The sequence below is a fragment of the Setaria viridis genome, chromosome 6 (genome assembly GCF_005286985.2).
Source record: "Setaria viridis chromosome 6, Setaria_viridis_v4.0, whole genome shotgun sequence".
In the NCBI taxonomy this organism is placed as follows: Eukaryota; Viridiplantae; Streptophyta; class Magnoliopsida; order Poales; family Poaceae; genus Setaria; species Setaria viridis.
The window spans coordinates 718,952-739,634 of record NC_048268.2 but is presented as its reverse complement, the minus strand read 5'-3'; the positions used below and the strand labels follow the sequence as shown (position 1 = coordinate 739,634).

General features: G+C 47.1%; 2 protein-coding genes, 1 long non-coding RNA gene and 2 pseudogenes across 4 annotated transcripts; 3 read left to right on the top strand and 2 right to left on the bottom strand.

Moving 5' to 3' along the window:
• Nucleotides 1-31: 31 nt before the first annotated feature.
• On the bottom strand, nucleotides 32-4,200 carry LOC117861100 (uncharacterized; annotated as a pseudogene).
• LOC117860696 (pentatricopeptide repeat-containing protein At1g71490) lies at nucleotides 4,170-6,206 on the top strand. The gene is made up of 2 exons (XM_034744070.1): nucleotides 4,170-4,250; nucleotides 4,392-6,206. The coding sequence occupies exons 1-2, from the start codon at nucleotides 4,170-4,172 to the stop codon at nucleotides 6,204-6,206; spliced, it is 1,896 nt and encodes a 631-aa protein (XP_034599961.1).
• A 5-nt stretch (nucleotides 6,207-6,211) lies between these two features.
• Nucleotides 6,212-10,439, top strand: LOC117861099 (uncharacterized acetyltransferase At3g50280-like; annotated as a pseudogene).
• Nucleotides 10,422-11,119, bottom strand: LOC117861102 (uncharacterized). Its single transcript, XR_004641683.2, has 2 exons — nucleotides 10,768-11,119; nucleotides 10,422-10,587 (listed from the first exon to the last, which is right to left on the bottom strand). It is a non-coding gene; the product is annotated as an uncharacterized lncRNA (long non-coding RNA).
• Nucleotides 11,120-13,518: 2,399 nt separating this feature from the next.
• LOC117861098 (uncharacterized acetyltransferase At3g50280) lies at nucleotides 13,519-16,222 on the top strand. 2 transcript variants are annotated; one of them, XM_072294439.1, is made up of 2 exons: nucleotides 13,519-13,676; nucleotides 13,784-16,222. In XM_072294439.1, the coding sequence occupies exon 2, from the start codon at nucleotides 14,253-14,255 to the stop codon at nucleotides 15,726-15,728; it is 1,476 nt and encodes a 491-aa protein (XP_072150540.1). In that variant the 5' UTR covers nucleotides 13,519-13,676; nucleotides 13,784-14,252; the 3' UTR covers nucleotides 15,729-16,222. The 2 variants fall into 2 exon arrangements, with proteins under 2 accessions (XP_072150540.1, XP_034600478.1); XM_034744587.2 differs by having other exon boundaries at nucleotides 13,531-13,676; nucleotides 14,191-16,222.
• Nucleotides 16,223-20,683: the final 4,461 nt, after the last annotated feature.

The following is a 20,683-nucleotide window of genomic DNA, read 5'->3' as shown; positions in this document are numbered from 1 at the left end:
AGTAGTCTTCAGGGATGTGGCATTTGTAACATTGAAAAAATGGGAACTTTATTCAATTCCAGACGGGGAAAAACAAAAGCAATCATCAGCTTATTCGACAGCAAGATCAAGGTTATTGTACACAGCAGCTGTATTCAAAATCAACGCCACACACATCTCCTATGATCATTTTAGCTGGATTGAACCCGCAGTTGCTTCTTTGGCTGATCCAAGCACTGACATTACCAGCCTGAATCCTGCATATGCAAAGCATAATGCTGCCCACGTCTGACAGGTCATGGTTCATCTAATTTCAAGTCAAAATGATTACAGATTATGTGATTAAAGCTTATTATGACACCTGCCTACCATCCTCCAACAGGAACAGCATGGCATCGGCTGCAAGGCTCCTTGACGGTCAACTTAACTCTAGCGGGAACTTTATCCTCGATGTGGGTTTTGATAGCCTCAAGCGCTCTAGGGGCTTCCCTCAGAACACTCTTGTCCCTGAATTGGCACCTGCCATAATATTTGTCGGAACACCTAAAACCATAAAGGGTGTCCAATGTAAGACACTCGAGTGGCACTGCGTTCTTGAGGATATGACATGTTAGTTCAACTAGGCTCTTCGCAGAGCTGAACCTTGTGATCTTCACATTCTTGAGGGAGCAGGAGTGGGGTTCTGCCAGCTGCCTCAGAGGTGAGGAATGTCCAAGAACCGAATCATGAAGATGCTCCATAGGTCCTTGACCTACCTGAGAATGAAAGGGACATTGAATTAATGGGTCCAACAGAGTGACCAGATATCTTTGCAGGATGGAATAATGAACAGTGACTTACATGTAAGATCAATGTCTCCAACGACGGAGACGCATCAAGGAAGGAAACAAGAGAAAAATAGTCAAAGGGTGGGGGAGTTCCATATCTCAAGCAAATGGTTAGGTGCTTGAGGTAGAGGAATTTGGTAGGCAGCATCGGTGTATTGACCACCTGCACAATAAACATGCCTCAGTTAATTATACACAGGTATGTCTATGGTGATACGCATATATCGCTACTTGACTACACCTAAAGTTCTAGAGTATACCTCACCACCCGATCATATGTAAAGAGTCTCAAGATTGGGCATAATGGATGGCAGGTTGGCACGAGCATAACAGACTCCCTTTGAACAGTTCATGGTTAGGTTCTTCATTTGCGATGTTTCTCCAATTACATTTCCGCTTAAGTATAAGCTGGAGAGGTTTGGAGCTTGGTTATCTATCACTTGCAGCCTGGAGCATGTAATAGCACTCAGGTAGCTGAACCACTGCAGCATGCAAGGTATTTTCAGGCAAATTAGTTCATTGCAATGACTGAGGACCAACCGCTCCAAAACAAGAGAGTTGGAAAGAAGGCACTCTAACTCATCTCCCGTAATATGCACAAAATACAGATTCAGACTTGTTAGGCTTCTCAAGGGGCAAAGTTCAGCTGTGGGATGGAAGGCACAACGACCAAAATGAAGAGACCGTATTGAGTTTCCACTCCCATTGGATAAGAGTGAGCACGGGAAATTGTAGTTCATATTGAATATACTTGCCACAACAGTGAGTTCTTCAATCCCTGGTGTAACACCAACCTGAAGCCAGCTGTCAAGATTGTGACAGGCGATAGTAAACAATTGAAGCTTCAATATCTTCACACGGATGCCTGAGTGGTTTCTCATAATGCTGTCAATTATGTTGCTGAAATCCTCTTTATGTACATGTGCTTTTGAGCAAAGTGTATCGCTATTCAAGGTAAGGTTGGGACGACATCTCCAGGAATGCAGAAAGGAACGAGACAGGCAAGCAGAACGAGCAGCATCACGTAGTGGCATAAGGGAATGTATGTGGCACAAGATGTCCTGCACGCATAGGCATAGGATGTAAAAAAGTTCAACATTGAGATTGTAAAGCAAAATGGTTACTTTATTGGAGAGTAAAAACAAGAGAATCACGATGAGTATGTTCTACCCAATGTTGCTGTTTGCATGCATGATTGCAAGGCGTGCTGCATTAGTGCATTACTAGGTAGGTAGTACAGTGAATTGGAATTTGTGGCAGGTGAATTGAGCATTGCATAAAGAAATTTCATTAGTGACTTTCCAATAAAAACAGAAAAGGGTTAAGCCTTTAACTAAACAGCAACTCGTTTTCTTTATTTTGCGAAGAGGGAAGAGTTAAGCCTTTAACTAAAAAGGAATTGCTACTGTTGATTAGCAATGAAACCTAGTCCTACTTATATTGGAGAACCGTAAAATCAACAACTGCTCTATGCATTCTATTTCCAACAAAACAAATGGTGGTTGTGCATTTGTGTCAACCAAAATGCAAACAATGATGTTTCTTGAACAACAACATAACTAATAAATAGACAAAAAAGCAAATCAGTAGAAATCAATATGTAACTTCTCGTGGGGTACAAATGTTACACCTGAATGCTTAAACAAACCAATGCCCAGGAGATGGAATCAAATAATTTTGACAGACACAGTGTAAGATAGATGTAAAACTTCATAACTACATGAAAGAGATAATAGATGTCAAGATCGTGTATAAATTAAAAATATCATGGAACAAAATGTGTTGTCAAGCAATATCAATGCTCTAGCATGAATTGTCAAGCCAGTGGAAAAACTAGGAACTTTTAAATCTTGCCACAATGAATGTGCCAATCGCTTGAATGAACTTGATTACAGCACAACACTTCAGCAGTAAATTACTAAAGCATCATTTGCATTTAAGCTATCTAGATTGACCATACTTGGCAAACTTGACATGGTTAGGTGGGCCTGTTCTAATCCTTGCCTGACCTAAGAAGCCTCTCATGACAGACCGTTATTTTTATTTTTAAATAACCATGACAGACAGTTCTCTGCTGGAGTTAATGCTGCAACATATATAAGAAACCAAAGCCATTACAGTTCAGTTTAGAGTGTGGGACTATAAAGAATTGCAGAACAGAAAGATCTGCTCATTATTTATGAATAATATTTACATATCATAGTCCCATCAAGCTTTGGTGCGGGTAGAAAAGCCACGGTTATATTACAGTAGGAACCTAAGGATTCCATGGTATGAAAATGCTGTCAATGCTGTACCTCTGGAAGTTCGGGGACAGCTTGGGAATCACCATCTTCCTCTTGTTGATAGGTCGAGCCTTTTCGTTTATTCACTGGAGCAATCGATTCATCTGCAACAAAGCAAGCATGGTCATCCACTAAAAGGAAACAATCACTTGAAATCCCCTGCCAAAATTTATGTTTTCTAGGGGAACATACTCATCAAACAGAAAAGGAAACACCTAATCTCACTTTTCACCGATTTGCAAATCTAATCTCAAATAAATATAAATAGCTTGGTACCCGCTCAAATCCATGTAAACAGAAGAATAAAAAAGAAAAAAAATTTGTTTTTTCTTCTAATGAATCAGGTAGTGACGGTCTGACGGAGTCTCGTTGCAGTTGCATAAAACCAGAGATGCAGTAGCCCCGTTTGGTACAGTTCCTCCTGCTTTTTATTCACTATGAAAAGTGATTCTCTATGTTAAATTTTAGATATGAAGCGATTATGAGATTGGATCTGCTTAGCTCTGCTAAACATGCCTAATAATATTCTAAACAAGTTACAGAGATGCTAAGGGGAGGCTTACTCCCGGCTCGCATTTTCCGGCGACGTCCCTCCCGGCCTCGGCCACGCTGCAGGGACACGATCCTCTCTAGCGCCGGCAGCCGATACGATGAGCTCTCGACGCTGCCTCCCTCGTTCCTTTCTTCTTCTGTCTTGTTATCGTCTTGCTCGGATTCTGTTTTTCTTTTCTTTTCCTTTCCTTTTCTTATTTTTTTTTCCAGTTTGGTTAGAACTCAGTTTTTTTGAGTTCAGATTGTTGGGCCAGCCCAGGAGCGGCCCGTTAGATTGTTGGGCCAGCCCAGGCGCGGCCCGTTAGAGTGGAGTCCATCATACATAGCCCTGAGTGCCAGTGTGCCACCGATTTGGTGGGCCCAGCAAGTCATCGACCGCAAGGAAAGGAAGAGGGGGCTCTTCTTGGCGGCGTTGGCGCGCGCACAGACCTGGAAGCCTCCCAAATTCCCAATTCACCCGCCGCCTCCCTCTCCGGCCGGCGGCGAGGTGTGATGCCACGAAGGCGGCGGTGGCGCCGTCCATTTGATGCGCCCACCACCACCTCCTCATCCTCCCGCCGCGCTGTCCAAGCACCACCTCCTCCGCATCCGCCGCTGCCTCCCACCCGTTTGGCTTAATGCCGCCCCCGCCCAGGACCCGCCCCCGTCCCCGCCACCGCCGCCGCCCACCTCCTCATCCTCCCCGGCCTCCCTCTCGTCCCTTCTCTTCTCCTGCACCTCCCGGCGCGCCCGCTTCCCCGGCGAGCAGGTGCACGCGCGCGCCGTCGCGCTCGGCCTGGGCGCGCACCCCTCGGTGCTCCCCAGGCTCGCCTCCTTCTACATCGCGCTCGGCGACCTCCCCGCCGCGCGAGCCGCCGTCGAGCGCGCGGCATGGAAGGCGCGGGCGTTCCCATGGAACCTGCTCATATGGGGCTACGCCGACCGGGGGATGTGGGGCGACGCGGTCCTCGCCTACGAGAGGATGCTGGCGCTGGGCGTGGGCGCCGACAGGTTCACGTACCCGTCGGTCCTGCGTGCCTGCGGCGAGCTCCGGGATGCCGCCATTGGTCGGGGGATCGAGCAGCGGGTTCAGAGATGGAGGTATGGTCTGGATATGTACGTCTGGAATGCTCTGGTGGGGATGTATGCCAAGTGCGGGGAGCTGGAGGATGCGCGCAGGGTGTTTGATGGAATGCCTGCGAGGGATGTTATCAGCTGGAATGCGATGGTGTCTGGTTACGCGTCGGCAAGTATGTGGGGCGAGGCGTTTGAGCTGCTGCAGCAGGCTCCTGGGGCAAACATTGTGACCTGGAATGTAGTTGCAGCAGGGAACTTGAAGGCAGGGAATTACGATGAGGTTATGAGGCTGGTGTCGCAGATGAGAAGTTCTCATAGTCCAGGGCTGGATTTTGTGACTGTCATGATTGGCCTCAAGGCATGTGGTCGGAATGGTTATCTGAGAATTGGCCGGGAGTTGCACGGTGTGGCTGTTCGTCTATGCTTTGATAGGCTTGAGCGCGTGGAGTGTTCATTGATCACAATGTACTCAAGATGCCAGATGATCAGCTCTGCCTTCCGTCTGTTTAGAACATGCTCACTTCGGAGCGTAGCAACTTGGAATTCATTGCTAGCAGGATTTGCTTTCATGGACCAGGTCGAGGAAGCTATGTTACTTTTCAGAAAGATGATTGAGTCTGCTGTCGTTCCAAATGATGTTACTGTGTTAACTATGCTTTCACTTGGTGCACGTTTTGGACACCTCTGTCATGGAAGGGAGATGCACTGCTACATTCTCAAGCATGGATTAACTGGCTCTAACTTACTGCAGAATTCACTTGTGGACATGTACTCAAAGTCTAGACAGATGGCAGCTGCCCACAGAGTGTTTGACCAGATGCAATGTCAAGATAGGCACGCCTACACTTCATTGATTTTGGGCTATGGAATGCAAAGAGAGGGTCTTGTATCACTGGAGCTCTTTGATAAGATGATTGCCAACAATATCAAGGTGGACCATGTAACTATGGTTGCTGTTCTGTCAGCATGCAGCCACTCTGGGCTGGTAACTCAAGGGCAACTAAGGTTTGCTGAGATGATTGATGTATTTTGCATTGCACCAAGGGTGGAGCATTTTTCTTGCATGGTCGATTTGTACTGCCGTGAAGGTTTGCTGAAGATGGCTGAGGAGATGATTAACAGGATGCCATTCCAGCCAACTGCTGCAATGTTGGCAACTCTAATTGAGGCTTCGGGAATCCATGGCAAAACAGAAATTGGGGATCGAGCTGCAAAGAGGCTGCTGGCAATGAGGACGAACAACCCTGGTCACTACAAATTGATTGCAAACATGTATATATCAGCAAAACGCTGGCCAGAACTAGCTAAGGTTAGATCTTTAATGAGCGGGATGGAGCTAAATATGATTCCAACTCATTCCTTACTGGAGTCAGAATATGGCGAATGTCCAGTTGAACAAGATTATTGCTTAAACCGCAGTATGCCTGGATGCTTGTCTGATGACATGACAGATACTGATTTCTCTAGTAGTGAGGAAGTGAAATTTAATGAAGCTTTTGGTGGGTAACAATAATGCTGGAAACATGGCTTTCATGTTAGGGAAGCAGCTTACAACCTGTGTTTCTTCGCATCACAGAAGAGGCGATATATTGTTCATACCCTTTACTGTCACTACTTACTGGTATGCTGTCTACAAATTGATGCTACTTCACCATGCTAGTTTATAACTTAGGGATATTTGTCTATATGTGTTCGCTTTTGATGTTCGAATTACATGTACCTGGGAAGTACTTCTATACACCAATTTAGTATGCTGTAAAATTTCCTAGATAGAAATAGTTTGAGCTACGGATTTCTGAATTGGTACTTTAGATTTCTTGCCAGGTTCTTTTACCTCTTTCTTGAAAAGGAACCAATCTTAGTGATATATGTTTCAAGTTCTTACTAAAGGATATTATTGGCCTCTGATACCCTGATATTCCTTTGTTTGAATGTTCTTCTAACAGAGAACCTTGCATTGCTGAATTAAAGATGACACTTCTAGTTCAATCACAAACAATTTGGCATGGTAATATAAAAATCTGCATAGTACTGTCAATTGACATTGTTATTTTACTCTTATGCGCTCATGTGATTCATGGTGATTCCAAATTCAGAACCATGCTACCACCCTATGGCGTTAAGAGCAGCTGACCAACTTGGTTTGCATGAGCGAAGGATAGCTCTGGTAAGTTTGTTCAGTCATTTATGGAAGCTGAGAACTTTTTAACCCAGAGCACAAGCAAACTTCGATTCTGTTGATTTGATTTGAGGTCTTTTCATGTGTTCCCTATCTAAGTATTGTCTCTCGCTGACCTCTAGTTTATCCTATCCCAGAGTCGTTATACCAACTTTGTTTATTCTTCTTTATTCTTTCCGCGTATCCATTGATTACTGTGTTTCTATAGTTGCTTGGTGATGAATGAATTTGAATTTCCAGTATATTATGCAAAACTACAGTAGCACATAGCCTACTGGTATAATAGTGCTGCTGCTCCATTAGACTTTAAAAGATAGGGATGTCTGGAAATTCTTGGACATCAGACACGTTGGGGGATTTATCATTAATGTGTGGTAGAGAAAATCAATGCATCAAATCTCTGAAATGTTCTAGTTTGGAGAGGAGCCCACTGATAATGCTGATTGATTCCATTTTCTCAGATAATTAAGTAGCACGCCCAGCTTTGCCAACCACTACCAGAGGAGCAGATCCAACAACAAGGCAGCGTTCAGTTGGGCACACTTCATTAATTGGTAACAAAAAATGGAAGGCTCCACTGGTGTCCAAATCGTTGACCCCGTGGGAGGGATCGGAGATCAATCGCAGCAGCAGTACTGAAAGTGCAGACTACATCAAGCTATCCACACCACTTGTTAGAATAATTGGGCTGGCCCAATTATTTAATTAATTAAATAAATCCCAAGGCCTATTAGTGGTGGTAGTTACAAATAGAACAAAACCAACTTGGAAGAGGGTCTCTGACCAACTTATAGGGTGGAGTTGTGCTACACCTGTTGAGAAGTTGAGAGAGGGATAGCAAGATGCCCCGCGCGCTCGCTCACCTCGCCGAGACGCGATGTGATGTGTGGGCTCGGACAATTTCTAGTCATTATTGGCTAGCAGTTACCAAAAACTGACCATTTGATTGCTTCATTAACCTGGGCATCCAAGGGTCTTCTGGTGCCTACAAGAGAGGTGCTACCTCTCATTCTTTCGTGCGCGAAACACATACTGCCATACTGCCAGAGCTTTTCTCCACTGCTACGCTGCGCTTTTGCTATCTCCGTTCCGTTGATCTGTGCACGGATTTTACCGGAAGAGCAGGTCTCCGAAGCTGCGCTCTTCACCAAAGACTCTGCACCCAAGGAGTAGAAGGGCGATCAAGTTTTTAGGGAGCGCATCTGCACGACTGCTCGCTGTGCACAACTACTTCCTAAAGGCGCAACTGCACTGCGGTCATCTGCACACATCGACTTCTGATCGACTACATCGAACAAGCTCAACTAACAATGTTGGGTAATGGCGCATCTGGTTCCTCCGGAACTGACCCCGCCTCATGGTACTTTCTTTTGAACTTCCTGGTTCAATTCCTATGTTTCATAGTATCTGTTGGATGCTTTATGTTCACTGCAAATACAATAGATCATGTTCCTGTTTATGCTATTTTAATTGTCATTTTTTGTTCTATATTTTGGATTAAAATGAACTGTGAAATGCCTCTACTTCCAACACCACTGCCAGTGGTCCACAGGTGGTTCCTCGACACTTGCCCCGTGCTGAACCTCTACCCTTCGGCAAGCTGGAAGATATCGTCCAGCGCGACAGGAACACTCGCCGGTGGTGCGTGAGTGTTTCTTCCATTTCTCCGCGGAGGGCATAAAGAAGCTGAAGGCGAAGGCAAACGCCTAGGTTGCTGGAACGCCAAGTTTTTTAATGTTAATCAGGTTGTTGTAATCTTCATTAGTGTGCGAGTTTGTACCTTTTTATGTAATAAGACCTATGTACTAGACTGATTTTCTCCTCTTGCTTAAATGATTCCCTCAGCCCCAGCTTTGCACACCACTACCAGTGGCAGGCGCCGGCAAGGAAGCCATTCACATCCAGTGCTTGAAAGCACCACCCAATTAAAGATGGAAGGCGCCACCGTCGAGGTCCAGATCGTGTCCAGGCGTGTCATCCGGCCAGAGCCGGCGACCTCGCCGGACGGCGGGCCGCCGGAGCCGGAGATCATGCACCTGACACCATGGGATCTCCGCATGATCACGGTGGATTACATCCAGAAGGGAGTCCTGCTGCCCAAGCCCCAAACAGGAGGAGAAGCGGCGCACCTCGTCGACAGCCTTGCCTCGTCCTTCGCGCGCGCCCTCGACCGATTCTACCCTCTGGCCGGCCGCCTCACCGTCGCTGAGGCCACCGACGGCGGCGTGCCCCGTCCGGGCATCGTCGTCTCCCTGTGCTGCAACGGCGAGGGCGCCGAGTTCGTCCACGCCGTGGCGCCGGAGGTCACTGTCCGCGATATCACGGCGCCGGTGTACATCCCGCGGGTGGTGTGGTCGCTCTTCCCGTTGAACGGGGCGCTGGGCACGGACGTGTCCCTCCCTGTTCTGGCGGCGCAGGTCACGAGCTCGCCGACGGCGTCTTCGTGGCCATGTCGCTCAACCACGGCGTCGCTGACGGGGCGACGTTCTGGCACTTCTTCAGCACCTGGTCAGAGATCAGCCGGAGCGGCAGTAGTGATGCCGGCGGTGAGCTCTCCACGCCGCCGCCGGTGCTCGAGAGGTGGTTCCTCGAGACTAGCTCGGTGCCTATCACTCTGCCCTTCGGCAAGCTGGAAGACATCGTCCGGCGGCCGGAGTACCCCCCGGTGCAGGAGTGCTTCTTCAATTTCTCAGCGGAGAGCGTGAGGAAGCTGAAGGCGAGGGCGAACGCCGAGATGGCCGGCACGGCGACGGCCACCAGCACCATCTCGTCGCTGCAGTCCCTGCTCGCGCACACATGGCGAGCGGTGTGCCGTGCCCGGGAGCTCGCGCCGGAGCGGGAGACGACGTACATCCTCCTCGTCGGATGCCGGGGACGTATGAAAGGTATACCGCGGGACTACGTCGGGAACACCGTGGCGTTCGCCGTCGCCAGGTGTACGGCCGGCGAGGTCGTGGAGAAAGGTCTCGGCTGGGCGGCGTGGCTCATGAACCGCGCCGTGGCGTCGTTCGACGAGGCGACGGTGAGGGACGACCTGGCGTCGTGGCCGCAGGATCCAAGGTTCCTGTACGTGAAGCCGCCGGGGGAGGCCGCCGCCACCATCATTACCGGGAGCTCGCCGCGGTTCGACGTGTACGGCAACGACTTCGGGTGGGGCCGGCCGGTGGCCGTCCGGAGCGGCGCCGGGAACAAGACGGATGGGAAGGTGACGGTGTACGCGGGGCGCGGCGGCGCGGGCAGCATGGCGCTCGAGGTGTGCCTGGAGCCCGAGGTGCTCGCCAGGCTCGTCGCCGACGAGGAGTTCATGGAGGCGGTGAGCGCCGCCGCCACCGCGTGAAGACGGCGCCATGCGCGCGAGTCAGGCTCCTCCGCTGCTTGTCGCCGCCGACGACGAGGGATTCCGGGCTTGGAGTGCGCGCCTCGTGAGTCGTGAGTGCTTCTTCATTTTCTCGTGAGTCGTGTGTGTGGTTTCAGAGGAACAAGCCCATTTTCGGGCAAAGATTCCATCAAATAAGGAAACTTTAGATCCCCCACCCAAGAACACAAGCAATGTATGATTTACACGGTGTCCCAGTGTCTCACTGGTAAATGGTAATCACATAACGAACCAGAGATACATGCATCAGCAGGTGGTTGGTACACACCATGACACCAAGATGCAGATACTCTCATCAATCGCAAGCCACGCACACACCTCGGCCGGCCAGGCCTGTTTGCAGGCAAAACCACAAACTAATCAACCACAGAGTCAGCAGCAGCAGCAGCAGCAGCAGATGCAGAGTGATGGAGGCAAACCACAACGGGAGTGCGTACTGGAGGCTTGGGCAGGAGCGAAGGTAGAGGTGCCGCGGACTTTTGAAGTACGAAAGTGCTAGAAAAGAAACTTTACCTTTGCTCCAAATGCAACGGGCCGTCCGGAGATCTGATGTCCATATGGTCTGCAAACAATCTCCAGCTTCCATTGCACCAAAAGGGAAGACGACATCCACATTGGGGCACCTCTCGACGCGGCACCATCTGAGGTGATGGAAGTATCTTCCAGGCATGATAGTTCTATGCAGGGATTCTGTATAGCTGCCAGGATTTGAACTAAAGTTGTAGAACACCAACATCAATTGACAGAAGGACGGTGATCACAACTGACTGTCGCTCTAAAATCATCGATCAATGAATCCTCTAATTGATCAGAGATAGCTAGATGCGTGCGTGCACAGCATTAATTATTACAAGCAATTAACCTGTCAGCGTTATCATCAAGCAAACACGGAAGAGGATCGGAGGTTAATACCCTGCAAATCAAATCAAATGGAAGCTGATCGGATGAACCGAAAGCGATTCCGAAAGAGACAGCTAGCTTTCCTTAGCTTTACCACGGGATAAATCATCGTGTTAAGAGTTTGCTTCCTCTCGTCCTCTTCTCTTACGTTTCCGCATTACATTCTTGCAATTTGTGTGCCTTTACATTTTTAGTGTAGCATCTTGTTAGGATTGGCTTTAAGTTGCAAAATTTGTTTTGGGATGAGGGTTTCACACTAGATTAACCATAGTTGCACATTTTAATAGCATGATCTAATTTAATTTTGATGCAAAAGTAGTGGAAGCTATAAAATAAGATTTTAAGTTGCCTGATTTACCCCCTCCCCTCTTATACTATAAGCACCGATTCTTTACGGTTGCCTTTCTTTCAGATTTTTTTCACCTTTATTTCAATAAAGTTAATTTGTGTCTATGTCATGCAGAGTCATACTTCACCTTTGTACATATAACACAAATATATGTGAAGAAGTTCGTCCTTGTCATTTCTTGAATCTTTATTGCAGAAAAGATAAACGCGCAAGCGTGTACACCTCAGTTACACGTAGACTTCATCACACTGTCGATGTTGTGCTGATGGAGTTGGTCATTGGTAGATGAAGACAATGAATTAATTGAAGGATCTCCCCACATAATGAAGCTATCAACCTACTTTCCAAATGGCGGCGATGTAACGTTAAATCTTTTGTTATTTAAGGCAACCAATTCAACTATGTAGCTTACTTAGGCTCTGTTTAGATCCCACCAGTTAAAGTTTAGCTGGCTAGCTAGGAGCAACATTTCAAAATCCCTTATAAAATTCCCACCGGCTAAAGTTTCAAAACTCACTTCATAAAAAAATCTCTTAACCAATTAAATTATTCATAGCAAAATCTCTTAGGAGGCACTACTGGAAAATTGAGCATTTGTTCTTAGGCTCAGTACCAGTTGCATTTTGAGGGGTTGCCTGTGAGGCCCTTCAGTACCGGTTAGGGCACCAACCGGTACTAATGTGGGGCACATTAGTACCGGTTGAACCCGGTACTAATGTGCCACCCCTTTTAGTACGGGGTGGGAGCACCAAGTGGTACCAGTGTGGACCTTTAGTACTGGTTGGTGCTCCCAACCGGTACTAAATTTTCTCCTATATATCTACCTCCTTCTTCCTCCTGCCCGAGCCATTCACCACAGCTTGAGCTTCACCCTATCCATGGCGCCATAAGGGAGGTGTTGCCGGATTGAAGACCATTTCTTAGGGATTTCACTCATTCAAGTGTTCTAAAGGTCTTGATAGATGATTAGTATAGTAACTAGTAAAGTTGAAAAATTGTACCCTACCATCCAATAGGCTTTGTCGGGCTCGTGCTTCCTATTCTTTCTAGTTGAAAAATGAAATTAATTTTTTAGGCGGGGCTTAGGTTGGTCCGAATTTTTTTTGAGCTTGGTTTTCCCTGACCACACCCAACGAACCCGGCAACCGGCGTGGGCGGACCAAAATCCTTCTGGCTCGGGTGGCTCGGGTGGGGCTCACAGGTTGAGCCATGTTTAGGGTGTCTTTGGTTGAGCTGTGGATTTTAGAAAAGTAGCTGTAAGCTGTGGGTTATGGAAAAGTAGCTGTGAGTTGTGAGATGTGGAAAAGCCGTTTGATGGAGAAGCTGTGGCTTTTGGGAAATACTTACAAGCTGACCCCACATGTCATTCATAGTCCACCCTACTCAACCCTCTTCCTCTCTCACTGACGAGCGCCCCTTCTTCCTCTTCTTCCTCCTCCTGCTGGCAGGACTGGGGGAGCTCGCGCTGTTGCCGGGAGGGGGGGGGTCTCGCGCCGCCACCGGGAGGAGAGGAAGCGGCCGGAGAGGTGCACCGCCGGTGGGGAGGACGGTCGGTGGTGGGGCAGCGGTGGGGAGGGCGGCTAGCGGTGTTCTGTCGCGGGCGTGTGTTCTGTCGCTCGGGAAGGAGGAGGACGAACCGGTACACTCATAACCAATGGCAGTGGGTAATTTTGAGGAAAACTTGGACGCCACAGCTGGTGAAACCAGGGGCTCAGGTGCTGTGAGAATTGAACTAAAGAGAAGCTGCTTTTGTGGAAACTGGTGGTTCGCAACCCACCCCTTTGGTTAGTTTTGACATTTTTGGAAGCCAAAGCACGACCAACCAGAAAGACCCTTAAAATGCTTAGGTCTGCTCTCAGTCAAGATCTAGCTAGGGTCCATGCAAGCTGCTCTAAAAAATTAATACTACGCAAGCGAAGCAGCAGCTAGGATCCAACCGCCATGACGCGTCGTCTCCTATGCTCGTCCGTCAACGTGGCAAGTCAAGTCAATTGGTCATCTCATAAGTCTATAGATGCGATCCGGCATTAGGTACTTCAGTATAGGTAGGTTGTAGGTATAAGCAGTAGCCCACATGGACGGGTGCCACCGGCGGCGGCATGATGGTCCTCCTATCCCGGCGCATGGTGTGGCCGTCGACTTCGCCGCCGCCGGCGACCTACGGGAACTACAGGTGCGTGCTCTGCAGCTGTTCTTCAGATTCTATATTTTATTTTGGTTATTATAATTAAGCCGGCCAAGTAACTATCTGTTTCTTTACTCTTGGCTAAAATAAATCAGCGTGATTGACCGGTCGGGCTGTAAATATCTTAATAATCTGATGATAGGGGTGAGTCTGCGTGCGTCACTGCTGTAGAATAACTAAAGCTCCCTGCTAAAGTTTAACAGTCACATCGGATGTTTGATGCTAATCAGAATTATTAAACATAGGAAAACTAATTGCACAGATGGAGTTTAATTCGCGAGATGAATCTATTAAGCCTAATTAGTCCATGATTTGACAATGTGGTGCTACAGTAACTATTTGCTAATGATGGATTAATTAGGCTTAATAGATTCGTCTCGCGAATTAGCACAGGGTTCTGCAATTAGTTTTATAATTAGCTCATGTTTAGTCCTCTAATTAGCATCCGAATATCCGATGTGGCACCGCTAAAATTTAGCATCCTGTATCAAACACCTCCTAGGTAGATATTGGTGGCGTGATCATGCAAGCAAGCAAGGCAGCAGCTAGGATACAAACACGCAGATGATGCTCGTCAAGCACGGTGGCGTCCGCGTCGTGTCCCGGCGCACGGTGCGCCCGTTCACGCCGCCGCCGATGGTGAACGGCAACAGCTGCTATCCGGCTAAGGAGGAGGTCGAGGTGATCCACTTGACGCCGTGGGACCTACGCCTGATCAGCATCGACTACATCCAGAAGGGCATCCTCTTGCCCAAGCCTCCGGTCTCCGGCGACGTCCTCGTCAACGCCCTCGAGTCATCGTTCTCGCGTGCCCTCGAGCGGTTCTACCCGTTCGCCGGCCGGCTTGCCTCCGAGGAGCGCGGCGATGGGACCATGTCCGTGTTCTTGCGGTGCACCAGCGAAGGCGCCGAGTTCGTGCACGCCGTGGCGCCAGAGGTCGCCGTCGCGGACATCGTCTCCTCCCTGTACACGCCACCGGCAGTTTGGGCGTTCTATTCGAATTCGTTCGACCAGGTTCTCGGCGCCGACGCCGCCATCAAGTCCCTCCCTTTGGTGTCCGTGCAGGTCACCGAGCTCGCCGACGGCGTATTCATCGGCATGACGCTGAACCACTCCGCCGGCGACGGCACCGCATTCTGGCACTTCCTCAACACCTGGTCGGAGATCCACCGACGAGCCGGAGGCGGCGTTGGCGTCAGCGACGACGACCTGCGCGATCTCTCGACGCCGCCTCCGGTGCTCCAGCGATGGTTCGTCGAGACCTGCCCCGTGCCCATCCCCATGCCATTCAGCAAGCTTGAGCACATCGTGAAGAAGTTCGAGCGAACGGCCGTGCAAGAATGCTTCTTCACCTTCTCCGCCGCGAGCGTCAAGAAGCTCAAGGCTCAGGCGAACGCCGAGATCGCCGGCACGGACACTGCCGCCGCCACCATCTCCTCGCTCCAGGCCGTCCTCGCCCACCTCTGGCGCGCCGTGTGCCGAGCCCGTCGCCTCCCTCGAGAACAGGTCACGTTCTACTCCGTCGTCGTCGGATGCCGGGGCCGCGTCAACGGCATCCCGCCGGGCTACGTCGGCAACGCCATGGTGTTCGGCAAGGCGGTGGCCACCGCCGGCGAGATCGATGACAAGGGTCTGGGCTGGACAGCGTGGTTGCTGAACCGCGCCGTGGCCTCGTTCGACGAGGCAAGCATGAGGGAGTCGCTGGAGTCGTGGGTCCGGGACCCGGACTTCACGTACATGGGCAACCTGTCCTCCGCCGGCACGGCGCTGGTCACCGGAAGCTCGCCGAGGTTCGACGTGTTCGGCAATGACTTCGGGTGGGGGAAGCCGGTGGCGATCCGGAGCGGCGCCGGGAACAAGGCCGACGGCAAGGCGACGGTGTTCGAGGGTCCCGAGCGGGGAGGGAGCATCTCTCTAGAGGTTTGCATCGCGCCGGACGCGCTCAAGAGGCTCGTCGCCGACGAGGAGTTCATGGACGCGGTGACGACTGATGAGCTTGCCGGCGTAAGGGTTGACCGTGAATTAATCACATATAATTGACAAGCTGGCATGCATTTACCTGCATGCAGAGAAGGTGAGCATTAAAGTTTGTTGCATGTGCATGTACGCCGCCTCAACCGTTGATGCAGAATCAAATATCGTGGTCCATTTAGTTAAATAATACTCCACTCCGTTCTAAACTATCTATCTAGATGTATAATAATATTTATAAACCTAGAAAAATCAAAACGATCTATGATTTAGAATGGAGGAAGTATACATGTACTTGTTCTTCAGTGGTTCTTGCATTAGAGTCAAACAATTTGTTATGAAGGTTCTTGCATTAGAGTCAAACAATTTGTTATGAAGTTCTTAAGGTTGTGTTCAAGGACGTGTCACCAACGATTATTGCTAGTTCAAGTTACAAGGAAATGTGCTTACTATGGAAAAGGTGAATTATAATTCCATTAGCAGTCGTATGGAAAGTTATTGTTATTGAGATCAATAATCTTTGGAGAGCTAATTTACCGGTCGTATGGAAAGTTGTTGTTATTGTTGCTATGTGGTGATCTGTTGTTGCTGTTGTTTTTGTTAGAAACTGAAGCGTTAATGAACGAAAGTGAATAGGATAGGAAGAACTTGTCTTTTGTATTGATATGTTGTATCATTTTCAGTGGGGGTTTCATAAATGATGTGCCATATAAACAAATAAAATGACATGGTATATCATAATTATGAAGAGCCCCTTGAAACTCTGTTTCCACGGTTTCATTTCATCATATCTCTTGTCCAATCAAACACTTCCACATCATGCATTGAGGTCATACTGGCTATCATGCGTGCCTAGGTTATCATGCATTCGTCTTCCAAGACAATAAGCAGTGAAGCACAACATATTCAAATACTTCAGGGTTGATATTAACCTTAGGAGAGTTGCCCGCCCAATTGCATGGAAAAAGATGATTGCAGCAATCTCTGCTCTTTTTTTTGGTAAAAGAGACTTCCATTTAGTGTTATATTTTACTGGAGTGTTATATTTAATATGTCACACCGGCTATCATGCCTGTTTGTTCGTCTTCCCAAGATATCATTTATTTTGTTATTTTTCATACTACTTTCAGTGGAAGAACCCTCCATTAAACTATTTTTTTGGGAGCATAAGGCATCATGGACACGACTGTTTAGTATGGAAAAATTATTATTCATTTAGTGTATTTGTCTTCTCAAGGGAATATTTGCATGGTTATAAAAAAACATCATAGGAAGAGCGCATATATGCAATTTACCTACTTTCAAGTGGAGAATCGTCATTGGCTTATTTTATTAGAAAGCCCAAGGGCATCATTAGTGTGAAAAAAAATCTCGTGGTGCCATGCACACTATTTGTTTTAGGGTGCAAACATCTATTTTGGTCAGGAGAGTACATATACAAGAGGCAAGAATTTTTACAACATTTAGCAAAACCAACTAAAGTAGCGGCAACGAATTGAATCCAGACATTTTAGATCAATCTTTGCAGAGTTTCCCAAGTGTAAGGAATAGATACGTTTGTACATGTGCACGTACGTTTGGTAAAGGAGACATGCATGCATTTGTCATGCGTGCTCACGGAGAGTTGATGTCACACACTCACACATATGTGCTCGTCCAATGTATGCATTTGTTTTTGTAATTTTGCCTACTTTCAAGTGGGGAATCCTCACCATCTTACTTTAGGAAGCATAAGGCATCGTGCACACAATTTTCTAGTGTGCAAAAAATCTATCTTTATTAGGAAGTGCGATTTTGTGTTCCGGAGGGAATAGATGTCTAAAGTGGCAAATCATTCTTTAGTTTATTTGTGTATATGTGTTCTTGATGGAATATATATATGTCTGGTATGAAAAATAACATATTCCCTCCATTGCAAATTATAGTTTACTTTACCTTTATTCTTAGTAAAATTTGTCTAATTTTGACCAAGTTTATAGGAAAAATATAATAACATCTATAATACTAAATAAATATAGTACCAAAACATATTTTATAGTAGATCTAAAGATTTTGATGCTTTATTCTACAAATTTGGTTAAATTTAGAGAAATTTGACTTAGAACAAATAAATCTAAAATGAACTATAATTTGTTAGAATAGGAGTACATCTTAGGTCAGGTATCTTTTCTTTACGCACCAGATGGGATGGGACTATGATGGAGGGTCACGCATGGTGGCAGTTTTCTCAGCATAGTGCGGTAACGCTTCTCTCCCGGTTTCTAATGATCCAATGTCACGTATAGTTTCGATCGATGGCTACATGTGTGTCGGTGTGAGATCGATAATATCCTGGCGTTATTGTGGCAGTTGGCTCTGCATAGCAACGACTAGTCCAGTGTGCATGATGAACTACTCAGCAGTAGTGTAGAGTTGTGAAGTTTGCGATGGTTGATTTATGTGGTATTGGAGTGGTGATCTGGTTGTTGTGGTGTGTTGAGTGGTACGACGTGTGTTTGTTTCTTTTGGATAACAGACCGAAATCATTGTTTGAATTGTTTGGTGTTGCGATATGTTAGGATGTTGTACTAGTTGTTTTTTCCCTCATTTGTTGTGTTGCCTAGTGTGTGAACTTTCTTTTTTTCTTTTTAAGACAATCGGCAGCTCTTCTAGTGCTTCGTTCAAAAAAGAAGAATCAGTTGGATCTGAATTGCTCTTCCGGAGTACTAGCATTTCAACGAAGGAACCTTCTGCTGAGCGCTGAGGTGGTCAAACGGTTGAGCGTTTCTTCAACCTAGAGTCGCAAGTTAGCCAGGTCTCGCTCTCGTATATATGAATATGATACATAATATATGTTGAAAGAGTCTATACTTTGCCACTTTGCCATCAAAACACCAAAAGTCTGCAGGTCAAATTTGGGTCTCCTTCCTGTCTGCTGGGAGGTTCTGCAGTAAGTCATACAGATAACTTGGTTACTTGTCAGCAAAGGCTGCGCGCATGCAATCTGTTGGTCAAAATAGGTACATGTTCAGCATCGGCATGCTTTTGTTTCAGATATGACAGTAACACTGCTAGAAAAGCATCATCGGTAACAATTCCTAACCCCCTTAGTACCAGTTGTGCAACCAATATTGCTACTTCGGTAATAAAGGTGGCCTTTACCGAGTCAAATAATTGATACTGAAGGGGACCTTTAGTACCGGTTGCTAAATTGGCTGTCACGTCACGCGTGGCTGAGGCTAATTTAGTACCCGTTGTTTAACCGGTACTAAAGGTTTTTTTTCTGTTTCTTTTCTCATTTTCTTTTCTATTTTTTTATTTTATATTAGTAGTTTTTGTGGTGAAAAAAATTTAATAGCTCTTTGCATGCCATCCTGATATGCACCTTACCAGCACTCATACGAATACAGACAAAACAAACAAAATAGATGGCCTCTTGCACACGCAATTAGATCGATCATGCATTTCATACATATAGCAGTCCAATACTTAAAATTGGTAGCAGCAGGACTCAAACTAGAATCAAGACTCAAACTGGTAGCACGACTCAAATTGATAGCAGACCATCTAGATAACAAAATAGGAGTCAAACTGGTAGTCTTTCATGATAGTAGTTCATCAAAATAAAAGAACAATAAGTAGTATAATTTCATATACAAGAGCACTTCATCCATCCAACATACACACCACCAAATGACAAGACATGATCTGAAGAAAGGAAGAGAGAGAACCAAATGACAAGACATGATCTGAAGAAAGGAAGAGAGAGAAGTAAGAAACATACCTCAATTATCTTTAGAAAATAGGGCTAATGTCATGCACTCGAAAGCTTTGGATCTCTCAGCCTTTGCTTCTTCAGTAAGATCACTTGTGGGAGCACACAGTAAATCTCTATAATGGTCTAGCATTTTACTGCTATTGTCGATTTCACATATGCATGCTAAGAGTACAACAGTGCAAGTCTACTTGAATGTTTCAGACATACTTCTACCATCAAACAATCTAACAAGCTAAATAAATTAACGGCGCGAGAGGGGGCCGGTGGAGGGGAAGGGAGGGGGTCAGCAGCAGAGGGAGTGAGGGGGCTAGCAGGATAAGGAGAGAGGAAGGAGAGAAGTAGGATTTGGGGAGAGAAAGGGAGAAGTGGCGGAGAGAGAGAGAGGGGGGGGGAGCGCGGACGTCAAGCGCGCTTAGCTGGATTTGAGAAAGATTTCAGGTTCGGTTGGACCAGTAGTCACCCACTAGTACCAGGTGGAAGCTCCGATCCACCTTGTACTAATGGGTGACCTTTAGTACCGGTTAGAGCTTCCAACCGGTACTAAAGGGGGTCATGGGAAGCTCCTAGGGAACTAGTCATTAGACTGGTACTGATACTAATGCTTACATTAGTACCGAGTCAAAAATTAACCGATACTAAGGATTAGGATCAATGCTCAGTTTTCCAGTAGCATAACTACATTCGCCTAGAGAACAGGGACTGCTGAGTGCAGCAGCACGCTTTATTGTATTTTCAGAGTTGTGAATTGACTGATGACCGTGAAACTGTGCTAACAACTACCGTTGCTATTGGCTTGCAGCCACCATGGTCTGTGCTTAGTGCAGAGTGCTGACGATGCTACTTACTCGCAAGTCTGTACACGTGCATGCATGCATTGCAATTCTTCGGTTAATTGGAACTTGGAATAGTATAGCGTGCTGCTGACTGGCTCACTTGGAACTGGTGGTGTGACCTTGCTCCGGCGCTGCCCGTTTTACGCATTCGTCACATCGCTCGGACGCATATGCTTCGGCGGTGCGAGGCGGCAATGACTAATATGATGCGTATGTGGTGGATGGGGAGAAAAATGAAAACCATATACGCAGCTCGATTCGGGCATTTTTTTTCTCATATACAAGTACGCACGTTCATTCCTACGAATACATGGATACAACTTCACTTCTCTTATGAGCATCTCCGAGAGACTGAGTCGGGAAGGAAAAGATACTTTAACAAAAAGAAAATTACAATGAGATTGTTTGAGATCTCCTTCCTTCGAAAACATTTT